At 51.8% G+C, this 14,745-nt stretch overlaps 2 protein-coding genes across 2 annotated transcripts in view; one reads left to right on the top strand and one right to left on the bottom strand.

Moving 5' to 3' along the window:
- RSPH14 (radial spoke head 14 homolog) overlaps positions 1 to 14,745 on the top strand; it is a 182,434-nt gene that overhangs the window by 25,525 nt on the left and 142,164 nt on the right. The gene's annotated exons all lie outside the window — the stretch shown is intronic.
- The window catches only part of GNAZ (G protein subunit alpha z), a 61,325-nt gene continuing 52,298 nt past the window's right edge, over positions 5,719 to 14,745 (bottom strand). The window contains exon 2 of the mRNA XM_044674439.1: positions 5,719 to 6,063. Within this exon, the coding sequence (XP_044530374.1) occupies positions 5,719 to 6,063 (345 nt within the window). The remainder of the gene's footprint in view (positions 6,064 to 14,745) is intronic.

The raw sequence follows: 14,745 nt of genomic DNA, 5'->3' as shown, positions 1-14,745 counted from the left end.
ACTCACACTAACATTCTCCCCGGATGCCTCAGCATGGCGGGTAGCTGGTCCTTTGTTCTCTGGACTTGTGCGATTCCTGTCAGGCTCCACCACCCGGGAATGAGCTTCAAATGGGGGCTGGTGAGGGCCTAGGTGCACAGAGCCTCAGCACCTACCAACTGCAACAAGTATTACGTTTCTCCTGCATGTGGGATCTCGGGTGTGGTGATGAGGATACAGAGATGAAAAATGCCACAATCTCTGCCCTTCAGGAGCTGAGAGGGCGAACGCACCACAAAGAAGAGTGGGATGAAAGGCAAAGGCCCTCCAGTGAGGGCCGCGGAGAGGGAGGATACTTTGAAAGAAGGGCCAGAGCCCATCCGAGGGAGAGGAGGATTCAAACCATGGCGAGCAGACGAGCCTGTGGGAACAGTAAAGAGTTGGCTGTCACGGCATCCTGGAGTGCTCGATGCCTAGAAGAGGAGTGCAGAGGGAGGCAGAGGGTAGAAGCCTTCAATGCCAGGCCAATCCTCAAAGTCAGAAGGAGCTACAGAAGTCTTTTGAGCAGGGCATGATGTGGAGAAGGTCAGAATTGGATGGCTGTGAGGGATCTTGAGAGTGATCCCATAGTCCAAACCCTGCATGTGATAATAGAGAAATGGAGGCCCAGAGGGATCCTAGGTCCTGCCTCAGGTCACACAGTGTAGATAGTAAAAGGCAGAATAATAATTTGAACCCAGTTCTGTTGGCTCCTTGCACTGTGCCACATGAGGAAGAAGCTGAGCCAGGAGGCCCAGGAATCTCTGGGCCACAGCAGCTTGGGGAGCTGAGCCAGAGAAGAGCTGACCCCTTCCTGCTGCCCAGGCAGGGCTTTCTGCACTCTGGCGATGGAGGCTTTGGGCCATTGACTCAGCTGTCTGGAAAGCCTGGGGGCTGCTGTGTCTTAATAACCCCTGGCAGCATCTTGCTGTGTTCTGAGTCTTTTACATTCGCTGCCTCAGTCATCCCTTGGACTGTAGAAGCAGAGCAGCGCTCTCCCTGTTGCCTTTTCACAGAATATTCTGAGCTAATGCTGTGGCGGCTGTGGGCCAGCTGCTCCCTACAGCTGGTGGGAAGCCCATGAAGCTGGTCTGAAATCCCTTTCCTTCCAGAGCCTGCCCAGGCAGGCCTCCTGGCCCATTCCTTTGGAAGCACGACTCAGCCTGCTGTGCCTGGTCAGTGGAGGGACTCCAGGGACTCCCTCACTAGGACAGCAGGGCAGGAGCCTTCCTAGAAACTCCTTCTAACTCTGGACACACCCACTTGGATAGTGCTGAGAGGACAGCATTGCTTTGCCCAGGGCCTCCCCTTGGGAGAGGTAGGGCTCCTTGGCTGCTGGGTACAGGACCCAGCTTGGGAGATGCAGACCCAACACTGTCCTTGCTCTCAGGGAGCTCCCAGCGTAGGAGGAGGGAACAGAACAGGCATAACAACATAGTAGCAGCTCCCAGGCTGTATCACAGGCACACCAGCTCTCCTGGGCAGGGATTTTAGGGCCAGAAGGGCCTTGGGGAGGTCCTTTGATTGCACTTGTTCCTCACCTGAACCCAGATCACACAGTCTCAGAGGTGGAGGCGACCTGAGCCTGTAGTACCTAGAGGAGAATCTCCACCGCTCTGATGAGTGCCCAGCGAAGTCTAGTGCTCTTTCTTTCCTACCTGGTTGCCACCTATTGCTGGGCTGCTCCTGGCATCTCCCTTAAGCACGAGGCCCACTTCTCTGCCTGGGGAAGGGGGTGTAATTGGCCATAGTTTATGGGGGTCATTTTTACTTTGGCGCAAGGCCTCGGAGCTGGAGTTAATTTATCCTCCTCCTTCCAGTGGGTCTTCGAGCTGGGGGAGGGGGTGTTATCCCCTTCTAAATATGGCTGCTATTTTCTGAAATTTCATGATGAAAATTCACTCCTGCAGATCTCTGCCTGCCAGAATCCTGTATGAATAGGAATAGTTACAGGCCACACAAGGGGTGTAGACACTTCGTACTTGCCACCCATCTCTAAGTGGTCACAATCATTAGAACTTCGAGAGAGCTTAGCTGGCCAGTGAAGGGGTGCAGGAGCGCTGGCTGGAGGCCTCCTTCTGCTCTAGGGAGGTTCCAGGGACAAGCTGGGGATGCCTAATGGAAAGTCTGCTCTTCGGATGGCTGCCGCTCTGTGAACAAGTGGGAGGTTGTGTTGAGTTGTGGGAAGGGCCCTGGGCTTGGAAGCAACTCCCATTCCTCACCCATCTGTTAAGTGCAAGGCCTTTCAGATACAGAGACGGAGCGGTGCTCAGGGCCTGCCCTCCGGGAGCTTACAGTCTACTGGAAGAACAGACCAGGGACACCCAAGAACAGGAAATAAAGTAGGATGCGCAATCCTGACAAAATGCTCAAGGAAATTTGAGTCTGCCCAAGGTTTGGTTGCTGATGATGCCATTTTATTAGCTGGGAGGCCTTCTACAAGCCTGTAAACTGGAGCTCGTCTGACCATGCATGCCTTCCAGCCTCACAGGAGAGTCAGGGAGAAAGGCCTCTGTGAGCTCTGACACCTCTGGGTGCACGTGCGCACCTCTTATAACTGAGAGGAGACGTGGGATTGGCTCAGCAGGTGCTTTAGAAATGCTGAATTGTTAGTCGATTGAACTAGAAAGACTCCTGGGTCAGAGTTCCGTGATCTGACCATGTGTGACTGTGAATAGGCGTATTATTCACACATGACCAGGAATACTCGATGGTATTCCTGCACGACTCATACTCAGAACACTCAGGTATGACTACGAATTCTGACGGTCCTTCTGTATGACTCCGAATACATAATATTATTCACGTGAGGCTATGAATCCTCCCGGTCATAGATCTGGGGCTGGAAGGGACCTCGGAGATCCTTTAGTCTAAGGCCCTCGTTTTCCAGAGGAGGTGCCTAGAGAGTGACTTGCCCAAGGTAAATAATAGCAGGATTGGAATTCACCATGGCTCCCATGGTGTGAGGAACCTTCCCTTGGAGATTCAAGAACGGTTTCCTCAGCATGCATGGCCTTCGTCCAGGGAACCCTGCCGAGTGCTGGAGCAGATGCCAAGGCACCCCGATGTAGGGAGATATGTCATGTACATGTACAAAACAGTATGGGAACTGAGGTCTGTAAGTCAAAGGCTGAAGAGTGCAGGATGAATCAGAGAAGTCTGCTCGGAGGAGGTAGCACCCGAGCTGGACTCTGAAGGAGGCTGCCACTGTTTGCCCCAACTAGTTAGTATAGAAATGGGAGCCGTGGCTGCTGCCTTATCAGAGACCTGCTCAATGCGACTTCTGGCCAGATCGCCTCGTGCTCAGGATGCCCCAGGGAAATGGAAGAAATCTTGTTCTTTCTTTTAATTAAAATTCTTTGGGGAAACTTTGCTGCTCATTTGCGTGCACAGCAGCAGCGCCAACCCGTGTGAGCTGGTGAGGAGTGGGCAGGTGAGATTCACGCCTCCTCCACAGCACACTGTCAGCATGCCTGCCATCTTGAAATACAGCTCGCCTGCTAGGGAAGTGTGGGGCGGCCTCCTGAGTGGAAACTGTCAATCCTCAGAGAGTGAGGTGGTTTCTGGGTCACTGGCTTCTTTTGGATATAGAAATAATTTGGGAACCAAAAGCTCGTTAGGGAGAAAAGGCTCCTCTCTCAAAGGATTCTAATCTACTGGCGGCAACTCGGGCCATGGGATCCCAGGCAGGCACTTTGGAGAGCTGGGGATGATGTCCCAGGAGAGTCAGATTGCGAGCCTCCGAGTCAGGCTCTACATTCCGTTTACTCCAACGGACAGATTGGTCTTCTCCTTCTGAGACTGCGTTTCCTTCCTAACTGGACAAGGCCATTGCGTGCGAGTGGCCCCAGACCCAGAGGGAAGGCCCCAGGTTCTCAGCTCTCCAGATCGGAACCCAGTGGTATGGTACAAATCAACAAAACAACCAAGATCATTTGGATGATTTTATTTTCTTTAGGTGGACAACCTCCGACTTTGATTTATCTTTCCCCTCCCCCCCAATTTTCTTCAAGCCCTTGACTGAGAATCCTCACCCCCATCCTGGACCACACGGGAAGAAACAAAAGGAGAATGAAGATTTCCCAGGGTGTGGCCAGGCTTGGTGCCGGCCACTTCGGCAATGGCTGGACGTGTGTAATTGCACCACCTATTTCTTCCTGGAGAAGTCCGAAGACAGGCTTTTGTCGTTGGAGTACAGCAGAAGGAAGGACTGTATGATGGGAGGGTATGTTTCTTGGTAGAGTCCTCATGATGTATTCCTTGAATCTTCCATCAGGCACCCAAACTCTCTGGGCCTTCACAGGAATTGTGGCTGCTGAGTGTCAGCCTGTGATGATGAGGTGAGAGCGAGGAGCCCAGGAATGCACTTGACTCTTTCCCCTCCATCCCTAATTGAACCGAAGAGCTGAGAATTTACTCTTTTAGACACCAAAACAGTTAGTTATTGTTCACAGCTCCCACGTTAACCTTCATCAAATACACTAAGTTTTAAAAAAAGAAAAATAGAACCAAAAACCTCACCAGGAACAAATGGACTTTTGTAGGGGCTGATATTCTACACCCGTAATGTCAGGAACCCAAGGAGCCTGGAACAGTTGCACATTTCCCAGAATTTCCTTCGAGTATCCAAACCTATCCAGTGGCATTTCTTACAATCAATAAGCCAAACACACAGACAATTCTTTTAGAAAAATACACACGCGCGCTCGCGCACACACACACACGCACACAAAAAAGCCAAAAAACTATCGTGCGATTTCTTTTTACAGTCCATATTTTAAAATGAACACTCATTTGCTTTTTTTCAGTTTTCTATAATTTTTTTTCCTCATCTGTAAAACACAAGATTTGCCCTCCCCCACCCTCCTGAAAAAGTCAAAGAAGAAAGCCCACACCTGGATGTAGAAAACTCAATCACTACTACAAGAATCGCTGGCCCCCATCTGGCCCAGTTTGAATGAAGTGACTTTGTTCATTTGATGCATGTCTTTTGAAGCTTTTGTAAACAGCTCCAAGGTGGGGTGACAGTCCGATTTGGAATGGGCCCTTGGCTTCTGAAGGTTGTGGGGGCGCCTGGGGCGAGCCCTGTGCCCAGCAGAAGCATCTGCATTCAGCCCTTGTAGACCCCCAAAGCCCCTTCTCACCTGGGTGCCTCCGCTTGCCGGCCTGTCTTATCTTGTCCCACAGGCCTTGAGGAGTGCTTTGCCTTCATCCTGGATACCAAGTGCAAAGTGGGCCTGTCCTCCCCACTCTGCCTCTTCTTCGTGGTCGCCAAATGGCTCGAAGGCCATTCCAGTGCTCATTCCTACACAGAATGGCGTGGCTCTTGAGAGAGCCAAAGGAAGGGGATGGCTTGAGCTTACAGTGACTATGGTGAATGCATTTCACGTCCTTCTGAAAGCCCTCTTTGGGGAACTTTGCAAATGTGTTTATGTGTATATGTCTAGCTATCTACCTACCTACCTACCTACCTAGCTCTCTCTACAGATCTGATTATATATATGGGCTTTTGCAAAAAACGTGGGGGATGAGGAAATGGAGGGGATCTGTGAGCATGGCTCAGACTCCCCGCCTCGCCCCCCACCTTTTCTCCTCTGGCCTTTGAGGGCTGCCCCTTGTCGATCTCCAGCACAAGTGGAGGTGGGCTTCTCTCCATTGGTTTCACCACAGGCAGACAGATCCATCCATCCCCGCTCATCCCTAGCAGAGGCCAATGTACTTGAGATTGTTCTGAATGATGACATCTGTGACTGCATCGAAGACGAACTGGATGTTACTGGTGTCGGTGGCGCACGTGAAGTGGGAGTAGATCTCCTTGGTCTCCTTGTTGCGGTTCAAGTCCTCAAACTGGCGCTGGATGTAGACAGCTGCCTCCTCATAGGTGTTCTGGCCCTTGTACTCGGGGAAGCAGACCGTGAGCGGGATGCGCCGAATCTTCTCCGCCAGCAGGTCCTTCTTGTTCAGGAAGAGGATGAGGGAGGTGCTGATGAACCAGTTGTTGTTGCAGATGGAGTCAAAGAGACGGAGGCTCTCAGCCATTCGACTCTGCAGGGGGAAGGAAGCATTGAGGTTTAGTCAGAGTCACAGAAGAAAAGAGCAACTCATTCTCCCCTACCTCTAGGAACAGGGGCCCAGAAGAGCACCCGGGAGGGGGTCACTGCCAGGAACAGGAGGCTCATTACCCACTGAGGCAGCCCGTTCCGTTCCACTGTTGGGCAGTCTGGTTGGTAGAAAGTTCTTTCTTTTACTGAACTGAAATTGGCCTCCCTGAAACCTTCTTCCATTGGTCCCAGCTTTCTGGACCCACAGGGACAGTGGAACCTTTGAGGACCACCTGGACACCGCCTCCTCTCTCCCCACGCACACACATCTCTCTAGGTTAGAAATCCTGGAGGCAAGAATCTTCTAGGGAGAGGAGTGACTCCCCAGTTCTCTCACCTTGCTCTCTACTACTCCAGCTTGTCGGTGTGTGGGGCTTAGGGGGACATTATTGTATTCCAGCCAGGACCCAAGATGGTGGGATCAGCGTGTCCCTCATTCTAGACATTCGGCTTTGCAAAATACACCTGACAAGAGACTGCATTATCTTCCTCAGTGGCTGACTGACTGTTGAGCTTGGGGTCAGTTGGGACCTGCCCCACCATCTTTTCTCCGCCTATTGCAGCCAAGCCCCAGCTCTGCCCATTTATTCTTGGCTGTTTGGTTCTTCTTTTTTAAATTTAATGTGTCAGACTTTATATTTAGCCTCATTTCAATTTCCTCGTGGTCTAACAACGCATCCTATGGATGCCCGGAGCCAGAGCTCCTTCCTTTCATTTGACACCTGATGTAGAAAATCACCCAGGCGGCTGTTTCTGCCATATCCAGCCCCGCTGGGAAGAGGCAAAAGAAACAGCAGGAATCGACATTTCTGGGCACCTTCCTTACCACAGCTCTGGGACGGCAAGGGTTACTGTCTCCACTGGACAGCTTGGCAAATGGAAGCTCACAGAGGAAGCCATTTGTCCACCTCAGCTGGTAAGTGTGGGTGTCCTTGCTCAAGGCTGGAGACTTTTCTCTCATTGTCACGTCAGCCAGCAAAGATTTATCAAGCACCTACTAGGCGCCAGGCCCTGGGCTAAGGGCTGAAGACAAAAGAAAGCCAAATGACAGGCCTGGCCTCAAGGAGCTTCCGTGATGGAGAAGCCCTTAGCGAGATCTAGGTCTTATGTTCTTACTAGAGGGCCTGGGAACGTGTTTGTTTAACGATTTCAATATAAATGGCTTCCTCCGTTATTCCATGGATTTTGTATTATGCACTTAAAACCATTATCCTGGGAAGGGTCTGTAGGCTTCTGCAGACTACCAAAGAGGCCCATGGCACAAAGAAAGGTGAGAAGAACCTCTGATCCAGGCCAACCTCCTCATTTTACAGATGGGGAAACTGAGGCGCAGAGTCATGCCAGGCGGAAACGGCAGAATCGGGATTCTACGCCAGATCTCCAGAGCCCAAGTTCGGTGTCCAGGACTGAGGGAGGCAGCACTCGACAGTGATTTAGTGATGTCGGTGCTGTTCCCCAAAGGGCAGCATGGAGCGGGCTAAGCCAACGAGGACCAAAACTATGTGCTGCGAACCGTGCAGGGCTTTTTTGGTGATCAATGCAGAAATGGCCTTGTCACCCGGCAGAGGACAAAGCTGTCACCAGCAGCAGTTAGGGCCTAGTCTTACTCTTAGTAATAGAAGTACCTCATCCAGAATGCTAGATGATGACCCCCCTGGCCTTTCCCCAGATCAGGCCACAGGGGACATATTCGAGGAAGGCTAGTGCCAAGCTGATGAGCGTCCAGAGGAGGGTGACTGATGAGGAGGGGCCTGCGAGTAGGCCATAAGAAGACTGGTTGGTGGAATTGGGGAGCCTGAGTCTGGAAATGAGAAATCTTTATTACGTGAAAGAAAACGGTCCCGGTCAGCCCCAAAGGACAAAACCAGAAACAAAAGGAAGAGATTTTAGGCTCACAAATGTCATCATCCTGGAAGGAGGAACTTCCCCCCAGTGAGCTCTCCCTTCTCCCATCCTTGGATCTCTGCTCAGATTGGACTTGTCAGCCTCTGAGGTTCTATCCTGCCCCTCCGGGACCTTCGATTTCTTTGAACGTCACTGAGGGACCCTGGCAAATGGAATCCTTAGCAGCACCTGCGAGCCAGGCAGAGCATAAAGGCTGAGGTGCCAGCATGGTTGTCTTGACACCCAAAATGATGACTTGTCGAAATAGGAGGTGTTACTATTTTCAGTGGTAGCTTGGGAAACAGCTCCACTATTGTCGCATCTTCTCCCTTAGAGATGGGTAGTTTCCTCTCTGGATTTTGGGCCCGACGGCATTTAGGAGTGGGCACATCCTCTAGTCCTGCTCTGCTCAACGAGGCCCCATCCTGGCCAACCCCACCATGCCCCGACAGACTCTTGTGCTCCAGCCTAGGCAGCCCAGTCTCTTTTCCATGGCCGCCTTGGAGAGAGGAAGGGAGAGTGCTCCCAAATGCTGGTGAATGAGTCCTGTGTGGTGGAAAGAAAGCAGGATTTGGAGTCGGGGAATAGAATTCAATGCTTGGCTTCACCATTCACTAGCTGTGTGACCTTGGACAAATCATTTCCCCTCAGCCTCTGTTTGTAAATTGAAGGGGATGACTTAGCCTTAGACCATTTATAAGGCCCCTTATGGCTCCAGTCTGAAGTGTCCCTTCTCCCTCAGTGCTAATCACTGGGAAAGAGGTGAGAATGAAGCAGAGATTGCTTTTGTCTCAGGCCTTTCCCTGTGCCTAAATGTGGCCACTCCTGTCGTGAACTATTCTTCTGCTTTAGTGGTGACATTTGGTTTAATTGATCTCAAATGGCTTTATATTTATTTATTTACTAAGCCCTTACCTTCTGGCTTAATATCATTTCTAAGACAAAAGAGCTGCAAGGATTAGGCAATGGGGGTCAGGTGACTTGCTCAGGGTCACACAGCTAGGAAGTATCTGAGGTCAGAGTTAAACCCAGGACCTCCAGGATGTAAGCTTGGTTCTTTATCCACTAAGCCACCTAGCTGCCCCCTCGCCCCCTCAGTTAAATACACTTCCTAGCTGTGTGACCCTGGACAAGTCACTTACCTCCTACTGTCTGGCCCTTATCACTCTTCTGCCTCGGAACCAATACATAGTATTGATTCTAAGATGGAAAGTAAAGGTTTAAAAACTGTGTATTATCTGGACTCTGTTTGCTCCCAGGTATCCCTGGGCCGTTCCCTCATTTGTCCAATGGGGCTTGTATTGTCGTGTCTGCCCCTGGGGTTGTGGACCTGAAAGTGTCGTGTCCTGATGATTTTTGCATCCCTGGCAGCCTCTGACATACAGTGGGGGCTTAATAAATGTTGACTTGGACCTGAATGCCTCTCCCCCGTGTAATCCTGGAGGACCAGCGAGGGTCACCTCCCTGCTGAGAGCAGGCTTCGAGGCCTTTAAGAATCTCGACAATTCTTAGTGACGGCCACGACTCGTGCGGCGAGTTCAGATGTTGCAGCCTTTCTTCCCAATAAGCCTGTGAGGCAGGTCGTTCGAATGCGACTGAAGCCTTTTCACAGATGGGGAAGTGGGGGGCTTGCTGTGTCCTCACACGGGCATCACGTGTTAATTAGCTTCGGCCTCCGGCCTGCTGGCCTGGTCTTCTAGGTTGGTCCTCACTTCCGCCCCTCACTTCCCCCTTGGTAGTCACTCAGCCTTTGCCTGTCACAGTGGCACAGCCCAGTCCATTGGCGGCCCGCCTTGCTTGGGAAGTTCTTCCTTCTGGCCCGCTGAAAGCAGGCTCCCTGCTCTCTACGTGTGCCCTCCGGAGTCCAGCAGAAGTCTGTTCCCTCCTCAGACACAGAACACTGAGCGGCACCTTCAGTGGGGCTGTCCACTGCCAAGGCCTGAAGCCTGGCAGGTTTTGGCCAAACTTAGGCTACCGTCAGTCACCTGTGGGTGGGGAGAGGGGTTGAGGTGACTCCGGCTGCCTCTGGCCTCTTCAGCATGATTCCTTCTCATCTTTCAAAGATGCTTAGGTCTTCCTGTTGCTAAAAAGCCCTTCCACTGAGCACCCGGCCTTCTGTCTCCTCAGGGCGCCCGTGGCACGGGAGGCCTGGATAAGTCAATGGGGGGTGGCAGAAGAAACAAGGGCCTTCTCTGTGGGAAGAAGCTAAGTGGCCCCCTGGCCAAAGCGGGGTACATCTGGGACTATCTACCTACATGAGCCCTCCCTGGGACCTAGAAGGAAGCTGGGTTAGCCCTCTATGGTCCCTTCTAAATTCTCATCTTCAAACGGGGCCAGTGACACGTGCAGACCTTGTCGAGACTACATGCTTTGGAAGCCTTACCGAGAAAGGGGGTGACTGTCTAAGAGTGGGCCCCTTAGGCTGGGAGCTGTCTCCTTGCTCTCCTCCTTTTCTGCCTCTCTTTGTATTCCAGTGCTCAGCACAGGGCCTAGCACAGGGCAGGAGGTGCTTAATCGATGCCTATGGCTGCCTGATGGGAGGTAAGGCTGTACCTCTTAATAAATGGCACCTGGGGGCAGCTGGGTGGCTCAGTAGATAGAGTTCCAGTTTGACCTCAGACCCTTCCTGGCTGTGTGGCCCTGGGCAAGTCCTTTAACCTCCATTGCCTGGCCTTCACTGCTCTTCTGCCTTGGAAGCAGTAATTAATATTGATTCTAAGATGGAAGGTAAGAGTTTAAAAAAATGGCTCTTGTTTTTTCTGGGAGATATGTACCATTCATGCTCCTGGGCTAGGGCAATAGAGCGTACAGTGTAGGCAGGACTCGGGTCCTAAATGCCACCAGCATTGAAGAAGAGAGAGATCATGGCGAGCTGGAGCAATCCTTGGAGGCTTACTGGAGGTGGTAATAATTAAGGTGGGCTTTGAATGATGATCTAGCCCAGTGCTGGCAAAGTGTTGGCACACATGCCAGCCCTGACATGGAGGAGCTGCTCTGTTTCCCCTCTTCCCTGCTCCTGAGGACACTTTTTGCATGTCCAGCCCCTGTGTCCAGCTGTGTAAAGGAAGTACTTTCTCCCTCCTGTCTCGGGTACTGGGGGTGGGGGGCAGCTCACAGACAGTTTGAAATTGCCCTCTGGGCACACACACTCTTTCAAAAACTTTCACCAGTGCTAATCTGGCCTAAGACAAAAAGGCAGGTGGAAAGCCCTGAAGGCAGGCAGAAGTAGGCTTATATAGGAGGTCAGCTTGGCTGGCATAGAGGTTTCAGGCAGGGAAGCCAGTGGAGATCGTGTTGCTGAGGGCCTTGAATGTCAGAGAAAAAGGATTCACGAAGGGGGAGTGGCGAGGGATGAGTTTAGAGATGTAGGTAGGGCCTAGATTGTAGAGAGCCTTGAATATCAGGATTAGAAGTTTGGACTTGATCCTGTTGGAGCCTAGAAGTTGGATGAGATCTTGGAGATCATCAGGCATTTGGGAGATGAGGGGTATGGTCAGTGGCTTGTTCAAGGATTCAGACTTGGGCCCTTGGACTCCTAGTATGGCACATTTTCTACAGCAGTGGGCAGAGCTAAGGAAGAATAGGTTCAGAACGAAAGCATTTGCACAGAGGAGGAATTTTAGGGAGGCCAGAGGCCCTGAGATCAAGAGCTGGAAGGACCCTTGGCCCATGTAGAGATGAAGAAACTGAGGCCCAGGGTGGCCTACAGAGCATCATCAACATGGACAACAAGAAGCAAGAGGCGAGGTGATCTCCACCTGGAAAATGGGCTAGGAGTTTTCGGCTGGCTCCCAGAACACTGTAGACACTCAGCCCACGCTTGTCCTGGTCTTCCTCGTGACGTCATGAAGCAAACCTTCAATAAGAAGCCTGGGTGACTTGGATTCCTCTGGCCTTAGCTGGCTTTCTGGCCTGATCCTGTTCGTTGGGGGCATTTTCCTGCTTCCTTCTGTGGGAATGGGCCTGTCTGGGCCCTGGGCCGGACACCTGCCCTGGTAGGAAGTGAAAAGGGGGCCAGAGTACCTTGTCTCAACTTTGAGGCCACCTAAGAGCCCTTGGATGGTGGGTGCCTGGGGCTGACTCAAATTGCTGACCTCTACCGAGCCTTCACCCTGGTACCTCTCTGCCCTCAGGTTGTCTGCTTTCTGCTGTCCAGGGGACATGGAGACCCTGGAAGCCCCTGCCCTGCCCCACTCCATGCTGGTGCCAGAATGAACAGGACCAGGGAGTGGATGGGTCTGCTGGATTCTGTTCTGGTCACATGGTGTGCTCGGCACATAGTAGGCCCTCAGTGAGTGTGTGTGGATTGAGTGAGTGATAGATAATTGGTTAGGCCAATCTAGAGAATTGGTTCCCTTTGTAGGCGGGCATTGACAGGCCAGCTGGATCGTGCCCAAAGCAAAGTGGCCTAAGGGTGAATGCAGGACTCTGTGATCAGGTTGGAGAAGAAGAAAGAGACATGTTAGGTTCAAACTTGGGCCCTTGGCAGATTTTCTATAACAGTAGATGGAGCTAAGGAAGGATCTGCTTAGAAAGAATGAAAGCGTTTCTACAGAGGAGGTATTTCAGGGAGGCCAGAGGCCTTGAAACTGAGAGCTTCATCTGGAGATGAAGAAACTGAGGCCCAGTGTGGCCTAGAGAGCAGCATGAGACAGTGTGCATTAGTGTTGCGGAGGGTCTCTACCCCATTCCCTGCCCTCAGCATTGGGAAGAGAAAGAAATTGTAGCTTTGGTCCCCAACTCCTTATAGGGGAGCCCCGGGGAATAGGGGCAAACTTCCTCTTTCCCTTCCCTTGCCCCATTCACAGAGAAGACATTGCTTTGTCCATCCATCAGGCTGAGGTGCCTCAGCCCCTGGAGATCCCTCAGTTGGGGCCTAATGAATTTGTCTGCTTGGATTCCTGACTCTTCTGCCTGCTATATGACAAGCCAGGGTTTGGGGTCCAGCTTGGCCCCTAATTCAGCAAGTCATGGCTCTTCTGTGGGCCTCAGTCTCTTCCACTGTAAAACTGAGGGGTTGGATTAGATTCTCTCTAAGGGGCCTCTCAGCTTCCTCTTCCTGTAGGCCCAGCAATCACTCTGAGTCAGAGTCTGACAATCAGGGCAAGTTTTTACCCGCCTCAGATGATGACTTCAGATGGGAAAAACAAAACAAAATGGCAGCGTCTGGAGCACATCGCTGGCAGGAGCCGCCCCAGAAGGATGGCCGACCAGGGGCGGCCTTAGGGAGATGGGGAGTTCTGGGTAGCTTGATGTCAGTGCATAGCTTCCTTCAGAAAACACTTCTGGGGCCTAGTGGCTTGTTTTAGCAGAAGGAACAGAGCCTGATAAGCTAATTAATTAGGGGGCCCCACAGGTTGTGTTCTTGGTCTGCCTGGGATATATTTGGATTCCATTTGGGAGACTACTTTCCATTTACCTTAAACCTCCTTCCCAGGAGGCCCTGATCTCAATAGAAAGCTTTCAGCTGAAGGGAAAAATAGAGCCCAGACCAAAAACCTCACATGCCTCAAAGAGACTTGGAGGTCACTGAGGAAGGCCTGAGATGGGAGCCTCTGACCACAGGGTCCCTGGCCTTGGAGACTGAGGCCTGGCTTGGCCACTGACTTTCTTGGGTGAAGATGGACAAATACTTTGCTTCTCCACTTGTATGCTGGGTATGATCCTATGTGTACTAGGAAAGCATGTTAGGCCTCCAGGCTCTGGTGGCATCTCAGCTAGGCGTGTCTTAGCCAACCAGCTCTCATTCTCTTCTCTCCAAATCCCCTCCTTCTGTAAGCTGCCCTCCGATTGGGGATTTTTCCATCCCTCCAAGTATGAGTTTGGAACCTTGGAGGCATCTGCTCTCAATGGCTGCCAGATCTGGTCCACCCTTTCTCCATCTTCCCCCCACACAGACTTTGTCCTAGGCAGACATTCTAGCACAGACAAGTGGTGTGGGAAACGTAAGGGGATATTGGGCCCTGCTGCTGGGGCATTATTCCAGGGGGCTGGCTGGCATCGAAGCTGGCATCGCAGTGGAGAAGCCCTGGAACACCAGGGCTGGCCCGAACTGCGTGAGAAAGAGCATGACTTGGAGAGTGTCAGTGACAGCAATAAGGATCTGGGTGCATTGGAGCGACCACCCATGGGGAACAGCTGGCTGCCCAGTGAGAGAGAACAAGTCTGCCAGGCAGGACTGTGGCACACACTGCTCAAGAAGCAGCACTTGCCCTGTCTTGGTTCTACGATAAAATCTCATGCCTCAGTTGGCATTTCAAACCGTCCCCATTCTAGCTGCAGCCTGGCATTTCGAGCTGATTCTTTGACTTTCCTTTACAGATTCTGTGGTCAGGCCAGTTGGTCTCCTCGCTGCCAAACCCAGGATCCCGTCTCCTCCCTCTTGTCCTTTTCCAGGCTGTCTCTGGCCTCAGCTCAGGTGCCACCTCTTTCTGCGAGCCTCCCCCCACCCCGAGAGCTCTCCCGAATGATTCTCTTCCTTCCCAGGTCAGACTGTCTCTAAGTGTCGTGGTTTCCCCCAGCCCCCCCCCCCCAGCACAATGTAAGCTCTTTGAGGGTGGGGGGAGAAGATAAACATTTCTGGAGTACCTACTAAGTGCTTTACCAGTATAGACAGTTTGCTCTTTTGTGTCTATATCTCTACCCTTAGCACAGTACCAGGCCCAAAGTAGGTCTTTAATCAACCTTTGTTGAATTGTATAAACTAGAAAGTATGGTACAGATGTGAACTTTCCCTGACAGG

This window comes from Gracilinanus agilis, chromosome 1, assembly GCF_016433145.1.
Source record: "Gracilinanus agilis isolate LMUSP501 chromosome 1, AgileGrace, whole genome shotgun sequence".
NCBI lineage: Eukaryota > Metazoa > Chordata > Mammalia > Didelphimorphia > Didelphidae > Gracilinanus > Gracilinanus agilis.
The sequence above is the reverse complement of the archived record's forward strand: the minus strand, read 5'-3'. Positions and strand labels throughout refer to the sequence as shown.